The sequence below is a fragment of the Vipera berus genome (genome assembly GCF_964194415.1).
Source record: "Vipera berus genome assembly, chromosome: 6".
NCBI classification, from domain to species: Eukaryota; Metazoa; Chordata; class Lepidosauria; order Squamata; family Viperidae; genus Vipera; species Vipera berus.
Window position 1 is genome coordinate 35,241,485 of NC_138208.1, and position 16,691 is coordinate 35,258,175.

The 16,691-nt window shown below is 45.6% G+C and overlaps 1 protein-coding gene across 1 annotated transcript in view; it reads left to right on the plus strand.

The window, feature by feature from the left end:
* The window catches only part of CNTN1 (contactin 1), a gene marked incomplete at both ends in the record, with an annotated part of 255,936 nt that overhangs the window by 219,552 nt on the left and 19,693 nt on the right, over positions 1–16,691 (plus strand). The window contains one exon of the mRNA XM_081330364.1: positions 15,640–15,874. Within this exon, the coding sequence (XP_081186490.1) occupies positions 15,640–15,874 (235 nt within the window). The remainder of the gene's footprint in view (positions 1–15,639; positions 15,875–16,691) is intronic.

A 16,691-nucleotide genomic window follows, 5' to 3' on the forward strand; every position in this document is an offset into this window, starting at 1 on the left:
CAGGTTAGCCTTTTTTTTTGCCAAACATTTTCCTGATCAATATGCTTTGCTGAGTCAAAGAATCTTTCCATAATCTTAAAAATGTTGTTGCAGGTACAAAAGGCAAAACAGGTAAGATAGGAAGGATTCACCCCTTTGTATTCATTGAAAATCTTTTCTTTTCTTTCTTTCCTGATTTTATTTAACATTTTTTACCTCTCAACTTCTTGTACTTCTCCTGGCAGAATCCATTTTGTTAAATGTTTTTTTCTTGTCCTCAAACTTATTTTGTAATTGTAGAGTATAGGTTACCATTTCCATGTCCAGTATTTCCTGTAAAAAAAATTTTCCATCTGGGTTAAGTCATACTTTCTTCTATTGTTAAGTTCCTTCTTGAAATCTCTCTCCTCTGTCTTGTATTCAGTTGTCTGTTTTTTATGCTCACTCTGTTTTTATTTTCTGAGAATTTGTGTGTTGTAAAGTTAAATTGGAGATGCGTTCATTTATATTTTCAAAGTTATTTTTAATTTCCTTGTGGTTTGAAATAACTGTTGTTTGGATTAGTTGCAACATAGTATAGATCTCCTTCTGGAAAGTATTCATTTTTTCTTGGTATATTCTTTGTGCAGATCTCTGGTTTTCCATGATAGCTAAATATCAGGGTTTTCCTTTCTCTGCAGACAGCTTTAGAGTCACAGTCAAGTTGGTATTTGTAATCCTGAAAGGTCAATTCTTTTTTTAAAGAGTTCATAATTCTCACTTTGTAAATAGCCCAAAAAATTTTCTTTCTTCTTTTGTCACAGCTGTACTCTGTTATTAAGACATTAAAGGTCACCAAAACCAAGTTATCTTTTCCTGAGCTTTGCCAGTCCCTGTAAAAAGCAACTGCTGTTGTATATTTTCATCCACTGCTAGATGTCAGCACTAGTCAGTAATAGACAATTGTTTACTTCTATTTTCATGATTTAAAAGGAAAATCTTAACAGATTCCACTGATTTTAAACTTATTCAAATAAAGTATTTTATTCATTTCATTTCAGTATATTTCTGTTCCCCCTGAAAAGTTTAATTTGCCACTTCCATCTGTAGGAGGGTGGGGCAAAGATCTCTTCCCCCCTCTTCTCACTTTCAGAGACTTTTTGCTTCTTGGGTTTTTTCTTTTTTCTTTTCCCTCCAGGAAATCAATTTTCAATTAGAAGAGAGAAAATCACTGTTCTTACCCTGTTCCAAATACATTGCTTACAGTCAGCTTAAAGTAGTGCTTTTGGGCTTCGGCTGCTTGTAGCTTGGGCTGGACTCTGAAATTAAGCTAGCCTTTCTCCTGTTGGTTTCTGGAGGGCTTTTCCCAAACTGATTGGATCGACCACCGTCTCTCTGTTATCGGTGGGACTTCCTTCTTTGTTGCCTCCACAGGGCAACCTCAGGCCCATTTAGGGTCCCCTAGGCCTAGGAGGCAGAAATTGGCCATAGGGTGCAGAGTCCCCCAATCCCTTGGCTGCTGCGGTACTGTGCAAAACCGGAAGCCACTACTAGACAGTCTTTATTCTGTATATATCTGAAAGCTACATTTTACAATTTTAAATAATTTTAAAATTAAGGATGCTTTTAATAAAGAATTAGTAAAAATTAATACCAATAAAGTTACTACTAGTGTTCATATTTCTATTTGCTCTGTGCTTGTTAACTATACAATTATATCTGTTCAATCAATCATAATAGAGCTGGAAGGGACCTTTGATAGCCAAATCTGACCCTAGGTTCTGCCTTGGTTTACCTTCTCATTAAGCAACTGAGTTGGAAGATCATTTAAAAACAGTTTATTAGAGTACTGTGATAAAGTGTGGTCTCTCTATGAAAAGGAGAGAGAACCTCAAGCCCCATGTTACTTTTGTTTTTATAGGTAACACAACAAAGAAAAATGAAGGAAAGTTGATTGAACAGGGTAAAAGTAACCTCCCCTTTGCATAGGAACTCAGTTACATGTAGTCAAACATGTTACATATTTGCATCCATAATATCTCACATGTTCATTAAAATGAGGTCTGACATCAGAAGGTGCGTAAATTGTAAAGAAAAAGTTTGGAGTTCACAAAAGAGATAAGCCAGACCCCAATTTGTATTCCAGCCTGTTTATCAGTTTAGGAATGTTAAAAGCTAATAAACCTAAGCATCATTTTAAAAGAGAGAAAATAAATCAAATTAAAATTCAAAATAACTGTGTAAGTTAACAAAGGCCAACAACCTCTGAGCTTCCCACAGCTAATAGAGGCCTTGCAAAAGCTGGGGGTGGTGCAGAAGCCTGGAGATCAGAAACTGGTGGGAGGAAAACAACAGCAAGGGTGGTAGCAGCAGGGCCTGAACGTGCAACCCCTGAACATACAGCAGGACAACTGGGACCAGCAGCAGTGGGGGCCCTGGCAGCCATTAAATTAACAACCAGGATGGGGTCAGCAGCAACTGGAGACACAACAACAGTTGTGGGGGTTTCAGCAACCATTGAACAAACAACCAGGGTGGGGCCAGCAGCAATGGGGGCCCCAGCAACCAATGATGAGCCCACCCTTCAGAGCAACCTTCAATGGGAACCCAGAGAAACTGATTTTCTTCCTCAACCAAGTACACTCTCACTTGAATCACTGGGCCCATCTCTACCCGGACCCAGGTGCTATGGTCGATGTGATTGTGTCCAACCTAGAGGGAGAAGCATCCGAATGGTTGTACAATTTATATAACGAGCAGGCCCTTGCATTGGAGGACCCCCACCTTTTCCTCCTAGGGCTGAGGGGAAGATTTGAGGACCCATCCATTGCCCTCAAAGCGGAAGAGCAAATCCACAAGATAAAACAAGCTGGCCGGCCTGCCCTGGAGTATGTACAGGAGTTTCAAAAGATGGCCAGTCGGACAGAGAGATGCCTTGAGCAATCCATAATTCATCTTTTTAGAGAAGGGTTAGATGACTACCTTTCTCAATCATGTATCTACTGAGCTGTGCCTGACCAGCTGCATGAATGGTACCAGGCAGCAGTGAAATTAGATGTTCAGCTCGCCCGCTATAAGATGCCTCTCCTACCTGAAGTCAAGCTGAGGTCAGAACAACCTGAATGGCAATCACCCCCATGAAAATCTCCAACTACTGTGATGGCTGAAAGACCCAAGCAACCTGTAGACCCGGCAATTAAGTGTTTCCGGTGCAGACAGCAGGGACATCGAGCAGCGAAATGCCCAGTCCCCTTCCCCCAACAGCAGAACAGACCAGGACCAGCAGCAAGAAAGAGACCTGCACAGCGGGTAATCGGAACGAAATCCAACCGGATGACACAGGAACCTGTTGTCCAGTCACATCTCCACATGAGAGGACGCTGGAACTCAGACTGAATCCACCCCCGTTGTACCTTCTTTCGACAGTGACAACGAAGGAGAGAATGACCACGTCCCACCTTTTTTACTACCTGCCAAGCTCATAATCCCTAAGTTGGGTAGGCAGGCAGATTTAAAGGTGCTAGCTGATGCTGGATGTTCCCGATGCATCATTACCTTGCCATTTGCCATGAAACTGGACATACGAGCAAAACTGCTCTCCAAACCTGTGAGGTTTGAGCAAGCTGATGGCTCCTTGATGGGAGGGACTTTAGTCACGCAATTAATGGAGCTCCTATGCTTAGAAATAGGTGAGCACTGGGTATTTATTCGCTTCCTGGTGGCCCCAAAAATGTCTGGGACTGTCATCTTAGGATTAGCCTGGTTGGACAAATGGAAACCATTTATCTGGTGGGAGAAAGGAATGAGAACTGTGAGACTACCTATAAGGCCTGATCCCCCCACTGATTCAACAGATGTTACAGGGAATTTTAGCCCACCCAATGAGCGAGCACACATGGCTACCTCATGGCCACCAGGCGAGCTGCTCATTCCCAGTGAGGAGCAGGACTTAGAGGAGGCAATTAGTGAGAAAGAATGCGATACCTTGCCTCCCCACCAGCCCAATGATTGTTCCATTGAACTGTTGTCAGGGGCCAAACTTCCATGACCAAGAATGCACGCTATATCCTCCCTTGAAATGGAGGAGATGCAGTGATATGTGGATACAAACCTAGTGAGGGGATTCAATGAATGGGCTAAGTCTACTGTGGGAGCCCCTGTGTTGTTCAAAGAAAAAAAAGATGGGTCTTGTTGTGATTCAGGGTCAGCCTGTGGGTTCGGCAGTTGGGTCGGATGACTCAGAGGAGGAGGGGGTGTTGAAGACCTTGCTGAGGGGGTTGAAGATCTTGCTGATGATAGCCCTCAGCCAGGCCCCTCCCACTTGGTCACCACGGAGACCCAGCTGTGTGAGCCTGACAGTGTGGATGAAGATGACCCACAGCTGGCCCTGTTCAAGGACGCCCGACGCAGGAGGCAGTCAATTAGGAGTAAACAGAGGAAGGCAATGGGGCTTCTCGGAAGGAGGCAGAGAGAAGCCACGCCCTGAACTCTATATAAGGGGAATGTGTGGGGAGGGCTGGTTTGCTGAAGGCAACCGCTCGGATAGTGTTTCAAAGCTCCTGTTTCTTGGTTTGTGTCTTGTTTGTTTTTGTAGTAATAAATTTGGCAGGCGTAATTCCAGCCTCTTGCCGTTTGGAAAGGGGTTGCCTTTTCTGCAGGGCCGGTAGCAGGCTGGTACAGAACAGTTTGCCTTCAGCCTCCCACCCCTTACTAATATTATGGAGCAGCTACATGCTGAGAATGCCCAGCTCACCCAGCAACTCACTTTGCTGGCAGCTCAGGTGGCTCAACTGCAAGCTCAGGTTCATGCTGCACCCCCACCATCACCCCCACCCAGGAGAAAATGCCAAGTTGCAATGCCGGAGAAATTTACAGGCACTCCAGAACTGTTTCCTGCTTTCCTGGGACAATGCCAGCTCTTTATCAGCGTGAGAGCAGCTGATTTCCCCACTGACCGGGATAAGGTGGGGTTTGTGTTAAGCCTTCTTTCAGGTGACGCAGCTCGTTGGGGCACGCCTCTGCTGGCTCAACCTAGCCCATTGTTGGACAACTTTGTGGGGTTTTGTGATCATATGCGTCTGATGTATGAGGACCCTATTAAGACGCAGACTGCTACTCGACGCTTGAAAGCTCTGAGGCAGGGTCAACGCCCCCTACAGGGCTATATCAGTGATTTTCGGCTGCTTAGCCAGGATTCCGACTGGAATGAGGCTGCGCTCGTGGATGCCTTCCAGGATGTATTGTCGGAGGAGATGTTGGATGAGCTGGCCCATGTGGATATTCCCTCAGACCTGAATGGGCTGATCCATCTCTGCCTGCGGATCGATGCTCGGTTGCAGCAGCGAAGGAGTCACCGTGCCACCCCACAGACCCCTGCAGCCCCTGTTGTGTGTGAGCCCCCAGTTCAAAGGGAGGAGCCAATGGAGCTGGGTGCCGCCAGGTCTCGTCTATCGGTGACTGAAATGAACAGACGACGATCAGGGGGGTTGTGTTTTTACTGTGGGGACCCTGGGCATTTGGCTGCTTTTTGCCCAAAGAAGCGACAGCAGGCATCAGTGACCGAGTCTGCCCCGAGAAAGTCCCCTACTTTTCTGTCAGGAAACGCCCCAAGCCCGATCTAGACGGTGTGATAGATCGGGCGTCCCACAACAACACTGAGCGACGTCTTTCCGATGCTGCCTGTGGACCTCCACGGCATCTGATTTTGGAGGCACGTCTGATCCTTCCTGGCAAGCCAGAGGGGATTCCAGTCCATCCCTTAATTGACTCTGGGGCCACCACAAATTTTATGGACTCAGCATTTGTGGCCAAATGGGCTGTTCCCCAGTGCCCGGTGGATCTGCCCATGTTAGTGGAGACTATCGATGGTCGAGTGCTCCTGTCTGGGCCAATTACGGCCGCCACGCAACCATTATGTATGGCCATCAGTTCCCATGTGGAGGCCATCCAGTTCTATATCACCTCAGATCTGCATTTCCCCGTGGTCTTGGGACTGACGTGGCTCCGGGCGCATGACCCACAGATCTATTGGTCACAGAACTTGGTCACCTTCCCAAGCTTGCAGTGCGTGGACCACTCCTGCCATATCTGTGCCGGCCAGGTGGAGGGTTCCCCAGGGGTTTCCTTGCCTCCCGAACTGTCCGACTTAGCTGATGTGTTCAGCGAGACAGAGGCGGATCAATTACCCCCACACAGGCCCTATGACTGCCCCATTGATTTAGTCCCTGATGCGCCTCTCCCAGTGGGGCGTTTGTACTCCATGTCGGACCCCGAGTTGGCTGCATTGCGGGACTTTCTGGAGAAGAATTTGGCTCGCGGTTTCATCCGGCCCTCGTCCTCGCCAGTGTCTGCACCCATGCTCTTCCTCAAAAAGAAGTCGGGCGAATTGCGGCTTTGCTACGATTATAGGAAACTCAATGCCATCACGGTGCGCAATCGTTACCCGCTGCCCCTCATCCCCGAACTCTTGGACCGACTCCGGGAGGCTAAGATCTTCACGAAACTGGACCTGCGTGGAGCTTACAACCTCGTCAGGGTTTGGCCGGGTGATGAGTGGAAGATGGCGTTTGGTACTCGCTATGGACATTTTGAGTACACGGTGATGCCGTTTGGCCTGACCAACGCCCCCGCTGTGTTTCAGCATTTCATGAATGACATTTTCCGGGATTTGTTGGATCAGTTTGTCGTGATCTACTTGGATGACATCCTGATCTACTCCCCGTCGTGTGAGGTCCACCATCAGCATCTCCATCAGGTCCTGCAGCGACTCCGAGAACATCGGCTGTTTGCCAAGTTGGAGAAGTGCCAGTTCTACCGGGTGACCATCGATTTCCTGGGTCACCGCATTTCTCCTAAGGGCATCGCCATGGAGCCGAGTAAGGTTGAGTCTTTGCAGAGTTGGCAACCCCCGCGTCATGTGAAGGATGTTCAGCGACTTCTTGGGTTCGCCAACTATTACCGAACTTTCATCCCTGGGTTTGCTGCCTTGACAGCCCCCCTCACCCGGCTCCTGCAGAAGAAGACTCAGTTCCAGTGGAACGCTCCAGAACAACAGGCTTTCCAGACTTTGAAGGAAGCCTTCATGAAGGAGCCAATCTTGAAGCATCCTGACCCGCAACGGCCGTTTGTTGTGGAGGCGGACGCCTCCGACATTGCCATTGGGGCGGTGTTACTCCAGGCAACGACGCCCAGCGGTACCCTCTTCCCTTGCACGTACCATTCACGAAAACTGAACCCTTCGGAGCGCAATTATACAATCTGGGAGAAGGAGCTGCTGGCCATTAAAGCGGCATTCGAGGCCTGGAGGCATCATCTGGAGGGAGCGCGGCATCAAATCGAGGTCCGGACGGACCATAAGAATTTGGAAAGCCTGCAGACCGCTTGGAATTTGAACCAACGCCAGATCCGGTGGTCTCTTTTCTTTGCGAGGTTTGACTTCCAGGTTCGGTACATACCTAGCGGGCACAATCAAAGAGCGGATGCTCTGTCCAGGAAGCCCGAATATTCCCAAGTGGAAGACAAGCTTCTGCCCAGGACAGTGATCCCCATTGAGTCTTTTGCTGCGGTGCGGGAGCCGGTTGATATACGGGCTCGGATCCGGTAGGCACAGCAGCAGGACGTGTTGGTGGCTCAGCGGAAGGAGGAGGTGGGGCCAGATTCTCCTTGGACGGTCATGGATGGACACTTGTATTATCATGACCGGCTCTACGTTCCAGGAGGGCCACTCAGGGGACTCATCCTCAGCCAGTGTCACGATAACCCGGCGGCGGGGCATTTTGGCCTGTTCAAGACCCTGAACCTGGTCTCCCGTACCTTCTGGTGGCCCCAAGTCTGACACGACGTCCAGTCCTATGTTACCTCCTGCATCCCATGCAAGCAGGCCAAGTCAGCGACAGGGGCCCCGCCTGGATTACTGCAGCCTTTGCCGACACCCAAAAGACCCTGGGGGGCTGTGTCCATGGACTTTCTGACGGATTTATCCCCATCCTCTGGTTTTACGACAGTGTATGTGGTGGTGGACATGCTGACCAAGATGGCGCACTTCATCCCCTGTCGCGGCTTACCGTCAGCCCGCGCCACTAGTCGTATGTTCATTCAGCAGGTGTTTCGGTTGCACAGCCTCCCTGATAGAGTCGTCTCTGATAGGGGGGCCCAGTTTACAGCCCGCTTCTGGCAGGAGTTGATGCATGCATTGGATATCAAGATTTGCCTCTCGTCCGCGCATCATCCTCAAACTGACGGGGGAACCGAGAAGGTCATTGGTATCCTGGAACAATATCTGCGCTGCTATGTCAATCTGCAGCAAAACAATTGGGTGGACTTTCTGGCCATAGCTGAGTTTGCATTTAACAATTCGCAGCACACCTCCACACAGATGACACCGTTCTTGGCCAATGTGGGATATCACCCCCGGTTTTTCCCCCTTTCTCCCGTGGACTCACCGGAGCCGGCAGCGAACGACTTCATGGCAGAGTTACAGGCGATCCATCGATTGGTGCGACGTCAGTTAGAGAAGGCCAAGGCCAATTACAAAAGGTTTGCTGATCGGTCAAGACGGGATATGCCTCCACTATCGGTGGGAGATCGGGTCTGGTTGTCCACCAGGAACCTACCGTCAACACGGCCGGTGAGAAAGTTAGATCACCGATATTTAGGACCGTTCCCAGTCGAGGCTGTCATCAATCCGGTCGCCTATCGCTTAACTCTGCCACGTTCCCTGCGCGTGCACCCAGTCTTTCATCGGTCTCTGTTGGTCCCCGAGCAACCGGCCTGTCCACTCCGCCGAGCGGAACCTCCCCCATCAGGACCTCGTGATGGAGGCAGCACCCCCGAGTACGAGGTCGCCAGCATCAGGGATACCCGTTGGCTGAAAGGCCGTTTCCAGTACCTGATTGAATGGAAAGGTTACGGACCAGAGGACTTCACCTGGGAAGATGCGACCGCCGTTCATGCCCCTGCGTTGGTGACCACTTTTCATGAACAATTTCCAAACCGACCGCATCCGGATCGGCAGACCCGGGGGAAGGGCCCTGCGGTGCGGGATAGTGTTGTGATTCAGGGTCAGCCTGTGGGTTCGGCAGTTGGGTTGGATGACTCAGAGGAGGAGGGGGGTGTTGAAGACCTTGCTGAGGGGGTTGAAGATCTTGCTGATGATAGCCCTCAGCCAGGCCCCTCCCACTTGGTCACCACGGAGACCCAGCTGTGTGAGCCTGACAGTGTGGATGAAGATGACCCACAGCTGGCCCTGTTCAAGGACGCCCGACGCAGGAGGCAGTCAATTAGGAGTAAACAGAGGAAGGCAATGGGGCTTCTCGGAAGGAGGCAGAGAGAAGCCACGCCCTGAACTCTATATAAGGGGAATGTGTGGGGAGGGCTGGTTTGCTGAAGGCAACCGCTCGGATAGTGTTTCAAAGCTCCTGTTTCTTGGTTCGTGTCTTGTTTGTTTTTGTAGTAATAAATTTGGCAGGCGTAATTCCAGCCTCTTGCCGTTTGGAAAGGGGTTGCCTTTTCTGCAGGGCCAGTAGCAGGCTGGTACAGAACAGGTCTCTTCATCTCTGCATAGACTATAATGGCCTCAATGCTGTGAGTGTGGAAAATAAATGCCCTCTCCCCCTCCTCAAAGACTAACACACCGGGTGAAGGGGAGTGTCTTCACTAAGTTACACCTGAGAGAAGCATATTAGCAGGTGAGAATAAAGGAGGGGGATGAGTGGAAAACGGCCTTCAACTGCTCCTTGGGAAGCTACCAATTCAAAGTCATGCCATTTGGACTGCAGGGGGCCCGAGCCGTATTTATGCAGTTGATTAATGAGGTCCTACATGATCATTTATACAAAGGAGTTCTGGTGTATCTTGATGACATTCTGATACAGTACGAATATGACTGACCGCATAAGACTGGTCATAGAAGTGTTAAAGAAACTATTGAATGCCAAACGTTATGTAAAGTTGTCGAAATGTGAATTTTACCAAACCCGATTAGATTATCTTGGCTATAGAATTTCCGATGAGGGCATTAAAATGGACCCAATCAAAGTGAAAGCTATAATTGAATGGCAGCCCCCCAAAACTTGCAAACAGCTCCAGAGCTTCCTAGGGTTTGCCAACTTCTACCATCAATTCATTCCCTCTTTTGCCAAGATTGCTCTATCCCTTACAGAACTAATCAAAACGGACAACAGAGGGGGAAAACTGTGACCTGGCCAACCAGTAGCATGGACTATGAGTTGTCAGAAAGCTTTTGAGAATTTAAAAAAAGTATTTGTGGCTGAACCAATCCTAAAGGACCCCTGCCCAAGGGAGCCCTTTGTAATTCAAGTGGATGCCAGCGATGTGGCAGTCAGAGCTGTGTTACTGCAAAAGAATAAAAGTGAAGTCCTGCAACCTTGTGCCTACACCTCTAAGAAATTCACGGAAGGCAAGAGGAGATGGACAGTCTGGGAGAAGGAGGCCTTCACAATTAGTTGGGGGCTATTAAACTGGTGACACTACTTAGAAGGGAGCAAGGTGCTTTTTAAAGTATGGACGGATCACAAAAATGTAGAGGCACTAAAAACTCCCCGCAAATTTTCCCCAAAGCAAGTGTGATGGGCACAGTACTTTAACCATTTTAATTTTACTTTAAAGTAACATACTGGGAAGAAAAAACTTCCTAGCTGATGTGCTTTCCTGATTGCCACAGTACAAAATTGAATGTGAAGAGGTCTATGAGGCAATTATCCCCAGTTCACAATCTGCGGCACAACTCACACCTCGCAGAACCCCTAATCCTGATGACCTGGGAGCAAAGAAGATAAAATGAGAGCTCCTTAACGATCAATGATTCAAACATAATCAAACCTCCCTAACGTTCAGGGATGGTTTGGCATACATGGGGGGGGGGGGGAAATTGTATCTACCTGAACCCTCCATCTCAATGCTCTCAGACACTGCCATGATGTAAAACAGGCTGGACACTTCGGATATTTAAAAATTCTACACCTCATCTGCCGGCAATTTTGGTGGCCGAGGCTAAAAAGAGATGGGGAAAGCTATGTCTGGAGTTGTACCATATGAGCCACCATGAAAAGAATTCCAGGGAAAACCTCTGGGCTACTGAAGTTGGTAGCCGACCTTTCTCAACCATGGGAAGAAATAGCTATGGACTTTATTGTAGACCTACCCAACAGTAAAGGAAATACTGTCATCTGGACTGTGATAGATCTGTTTTCAAAGCAGGCTCACTTTATCGCCTGTAAAGGACTCCCATCTGCACAACTACTGACTAAATTGTTCCTGAAACATATCTACCGACTGCATGGTTCCCCTAAGCAAATAATTTCAGATAGAGGAGTGCAGTTCACAGCGAAATTTTGGAGGAATTTCCTTAAATTAATTGGATCATCTTAAGGCTTATCATCTGCTTTTCATCCTGCTACCAATGGGGCTGCAGAATCCGCTAACAAAATGGTGCTATGTTTCCTACCAACAGACAAACTGGACTGACCTCCTCCCTTTCGCTGAGGTGGCCTACAATAATTCTGTTCAGAAAGATCACTCGCAAGAACGCTATATTATGGAATGGAGAAAATGGATTGAGTTTATCCAGAACAAGTATAGGGTTAAGAAATTTTATGTAGCATTTGAATAAGTCTTCTTTCGTTTTTTTTTCTCTTTTCTTATTTTAGTTTCTTTTTATATACATTCAATATTATTAAGGCTTGTTTTATCCTATATAAGCTAGAGAGTGTTGGATTTTAGAGTTTATAGTTGTTAGTATATGATTGTTTATGATTGCTTTTTATATATATACCTTGTATTTAGCTTTGGGAAGTCGGGGGGTGGGGGAGGGGGGGTGGGGGGGGAGGTGGGGGGGGAGGAGGGAGGGGGAAGGGGGGATTTTTAAAGGAAAATTGTACCTTAAAACTTTTCAATAAAAAAAAAAATTCTGTTCAGAGCAGCACTGGCTACATGCCTTTCAGATTAGCCACAGGAAATGAGTTCAGCTTGATGCCTGACTACCCTCAGTTGCCCTCCACTTCCCAGACACTTGATCATTGGGTGAGGGGTGGGAAGAGGTTTGGAGAAACACAAAAATGGCATTAAAAAAGACTTCTGAGACTTATTAAAAAACAGGCTGATAAAAAAGGGCTCCCCAAAGAACATTCCAAGTTGGGGAAAAGGTTTTTCTGTCAACTAAATATTTATGCCTCAAATTACCCAGCAAGAAATTAGGACCGAAATTCTTGGGGCCTTTCCCCATTGTGAAAATCATCAACCCAGTCACAGTAGAATTGAAACTCCCCAGATTTTTGGGAAAAATTCACCTAGTTTTCCATTGTAGCTTACTGAAATCTTTTCGGGGCTCCACTTTAAAACCTTCCCCTAAGAAGGCACCTGGAACCATCGTAGTAGCGGGTCAGACCCATTATGAAGTGAAACATATTCTTGACTCTATAATCTTTAAGGGGAAATTGCAGTACCTAATACAATGGAAGGGATACCCATTATCTGAAGCCATTTGGGTGAAATCTAGCAATGTGAAAGCTGACAAAAGCTGACAAAAGCTATCAAAAAGTTTTATGAGAAACACCCCAACAAACCAAAAGCCAGCCCCTAACTTCTGTTTTATTTAGAGTACAGGATCTATCTTTTTTGTAAGGGGGGCTGGATGTCAATGCTACAAACATTGACATGTTTTTGCACTGACAAAATAAGAGGCAGCCTTTTGCTTTAACTGTTTGGGTTTTGAATCACAAAAAAAGTGGGTGGAATGTAATCGAATGTTTTGACAAGATAAGAGATAGTCGCTTCAGAAGGGAAGTGAAACTTTGTGTGTTAAATTAATTGGTAAATGTGATTCATGACATGTAAATAAGGGAGGGAAATTCTGTATTGATGTGGTGCGTCAAGGGGAGGAGAATTCAGATTCTGGCATCCATCCATGAGTGCCGATGCTGCCTTTATTAAAACTTTTTAGTTAAAAAAAAGCCTAAATTTTGTTTGAACTGTCTCAATAATCGGAACCATGACATGTTTATTAGGAGTTGATCTTTTGTTCCTCTGCTATTGGGGTGGTTTCTTTTCTGCTTGGGTGGAAAGAGATTGTTTTCAACTAAATGCTGTTGTACTGCATCAGCTACCACACCAGTTAGCAATTTGAAAGTTGTTGGTAAGCAGGTAATTGGCCTGTAGTTGCCTGGCGTTGCCCCTTTTGCTGGATTTTTCATTATTAGGTAAGTTTTCCCAGTTGTTAGCTACTTTTAAATTTCTCCTCCTTGTAGTATATTGTTGAACTGCTTAGCAATGAGTGGCTATATAACAGTTAGATGTTTCAAACAAAACCTACGCAGTTCATCTTCACCTGGTGCTGACCATTTTTTGAGATTCCTTGCTCTTTTTTCTACCATTTTTGTTGTTATTACTAGTTCTTTCATTTCAACTTCTGTTTTATTTGCATCCACCTCTTTTAACCAAGACACATCCTTGTTGTGTTTCTTTGGGTTATCCCGTATCTGCTTCCAGAACTCTTTCTTCCTTGTCAGATACTGACTGATTCATTTCAGTTTCTCCATTGATGGATTGGTAGAAACGTTTCTGATTGGATTGAAATTGGAGGTTCTGCCTATAGTTTGCAATTCAAGCTTTATATCTACTGATTTTCCTGGCTATAGCTGTTATTTGCTGCTTTATTATTTCCAGTGCTTCCTTGATCTTCCTTGTGGTATTCAAGTGGTATTTCTTGATTAGGTATTCTTTGATCTTCTTGTTCTTCAGCTTCTTTTCTTTCATCTGTTCTAGCTTGCTTGCATGTGATCTTAATTTGCTGATCTTATTTTCTAGTCTAACCTTCCATTTTTGTGGTGCACTGTTTGTTTGTTTTTCTTTGTTGATTTTGCATCCCAGGTGTTCAGTTATAACTGCAGCTGTGCTGTACATTAGTTGGTTTGTTTCTTGCAGTGAATTGGTGCTTATACTTGATATTGCAGTATTTGCATCTTTTAATGCTTGTGCTAGCTGTTTCTTTGGAACAAGCTTCAATGCAGGCAGCCTTATTTTGTTGTTTTTGTGCTGTTTTAGATGCTCAGTTATTCTTTGTTTAAATTCTTTTATTTCTTTAGTTAGAGGGCTTTGTCCTTCCTGAGGAAGAGGTGCCTGGTTTTCAAATGAGAGCAGTTGTATATCTCTGCTGGATTCCTTCACTGCCAACTCCCCCTGGCTTGCCTCTACATTCTGAATTACTTCTGGCAGAGCTTTGATTTCTTTGCCCTGGGTAAACCTTTGCAGTTCATCCATTACTGATTCTGTGAATACTTTATTATAAATCGGCATTGATCTGCTAGTCTCTGTTCTGTTATTTCTGATTCTGGATGTTGTTTTTCCAGAACTGGTGCATTCATTTTAGATATCCTCTTCTTGTTAGACTTGATCTGTAATAACAGATTATTATTTCTTTGTTTTCAATCACTGTGTATTTGCGACGGGTAAACGCCTTTTCTTCCCGTAGTTCTGCAGCTGCTGGCCCTGGTTGCTTAGCCAACAGTCCTGAGTCCTGTAACCCATTTTTCACCAGATATCCAGGAACTCCAACATCTAGTGCAGACCTTGTTAACCCGGGCAACATCTGAGCTGGTATGGCATTCTGAAATTTGCGTCTCACCATATTTTTTATGGGAGAGACACTCTTTGCCTGACTCCTCTGATGAGACCTGTCCAGTATGGTTGAACTTCTGGCATAGCTCTCATCTTCCTCAGAGTACACAAGCCCCACAACCACGTCAAGGTAGTGCCTCACTGGGGCAGGGGGGTTGTTGTTGTTGTTAAATATTGTATGTTTAAGTGATCACCCACTAAGAGTCCTTTCAGAGTTCTTGTTTTTGAGCCAGGTTTCACCTAATCTGTACTTGTACCTTTGGATTTTCCTGCCTAAGTAGAAAACCTTCCTTTTTAAATTTCATGTTGTTAGATAGGGTCCATTGTTCAAGTCTATCAAGATCTTTTTGGATCCTGAGTTTATCTCCTGGGAGTTGGCTATTCCTGCAAGCTTAGTGTCATCTGCAAATTTGATGAGTTCCCCTTCTGTTCCCTTTTAGTGACTAAAATCCACATGGAACTTAACATATGGAACTATTTTAGAAAAAGCAAACAGAAATGTGTCCTATCTTTGGGGTATAATTTTTAAAAAAGAACTATTATATTTTGGGTCATACAAAGTCACTTAGTACCACATTTTATTTAGGTAAAATCATAGCATTTTAATAATTCAGGCTTAATCATCCAGAATAGGACTATACTCAATATGTGCCTTCAGGTTCTAAGGGCACAAACCATTGATACTATTTTTTGTTATATAAAGAGATTTCAATTTATTTCCATTCAAAATCTATATATTATGAGATAATGGCTAGGTGAAGGAAGGGAGAAAAAATTAGGGCAACTAAATCGGCTGATATTGCAGAAGGCATTTTATAAAAGTTATTCTATATTTAGAAAGTATTTAATCTGTGATATTAAGCTGTTTTCAGATTATCTGTAAGAAAGAAGAAGACAAGCTTTGTGTGGGGAAAAATGTATTTCCTTACTTAGACTCTTCATGGGAACATTTCTTCAAATAGACTAATATAGATTTAAATTTTATTTATACTCATTCAAACAAAGAACAAAAATAAAAAGAACACATAATTCTCATATTTTGTCTTATAGCCTTTGCCAAAAGAGTATCACTTTGGTAATAATTTTGGATATGTGGTAGCTTTCAAGTCCTTTGATCAAAATGATTGGAAAATTGTTACAGTTCCTCAACCTGATATTGGTCGGTATGTTCATAAGGATGAATCAATGCTTCCTTCATCAAAGTATCAAGTAAAGGTGAAAGCATTTAATAACAAAGGGGAAGGACCTTTTAGTCTTACTGCTATTATCTATTCTGCAGAAGATGGTGAGTAAAAATTCTGTGATCAAAGTTAAGAGTAGGTTTTGATAAGCTTGCTGTAATGTACTAAAAAGAATTGTCATGTAAACAGTCTAATTCCTAAGATCTATTTCCAAGAATATTTAAGTTGATCCAACCAGCCTGTTTAGCACATTGGCTGCCCACATATCATCTAAGTCAATTCTGACCTGTGATATCAGAGCAATCCATTTTTCTTGGATGAATTGAAAATAGAATGAGCTCAAGGTTATCTGCCATGAGAAAAAGCAAAATTCAGGAAAGCACATGTCATGATAATTCACATTCTAAGTACCGTGTTTTCCCAAAAATAAGACCTCACCAGAAAATAAGCCCTAGCCTGATTTTTTTAGCATGCTCCTAATATAAGCCCTACCATAAAAATAAGCCCTGGGGGATGGGCATGGCCAGCACAGGAGGTGGTGAGTGTGTGTGGGCCAACGATGTCTGGCAGCAGCCACAGTCTGCATAGCACAGGGAAGTCTGGGTGCTGCGACCACCAGGCTGGCCCTCCAAGCAGAGGCGCGGAGGGGGGGGCAGGTGATCCTGACATGCAAAAGCACTGGCAGCAGGTGAAGGCTGGGGCACAGAGGGAGGCAGGTGATCTGGAAGCACTCTGCAGCCCCCTGACTCCCAGGAGGCTTGTGGAAGGCTCGTGTGGCAGCACCAGCAGCAGGTGGAGGCTGAGGCATGGGGGGAGGCAGGTGTATCTGATGCACCACCCATTCTGTCCCACTGTCTCTGGGCTTGCCTGCCCATGCCTCGGCTTCCACTTGCTGCCAGTGCTGCTGTGCGGCGCATCTGG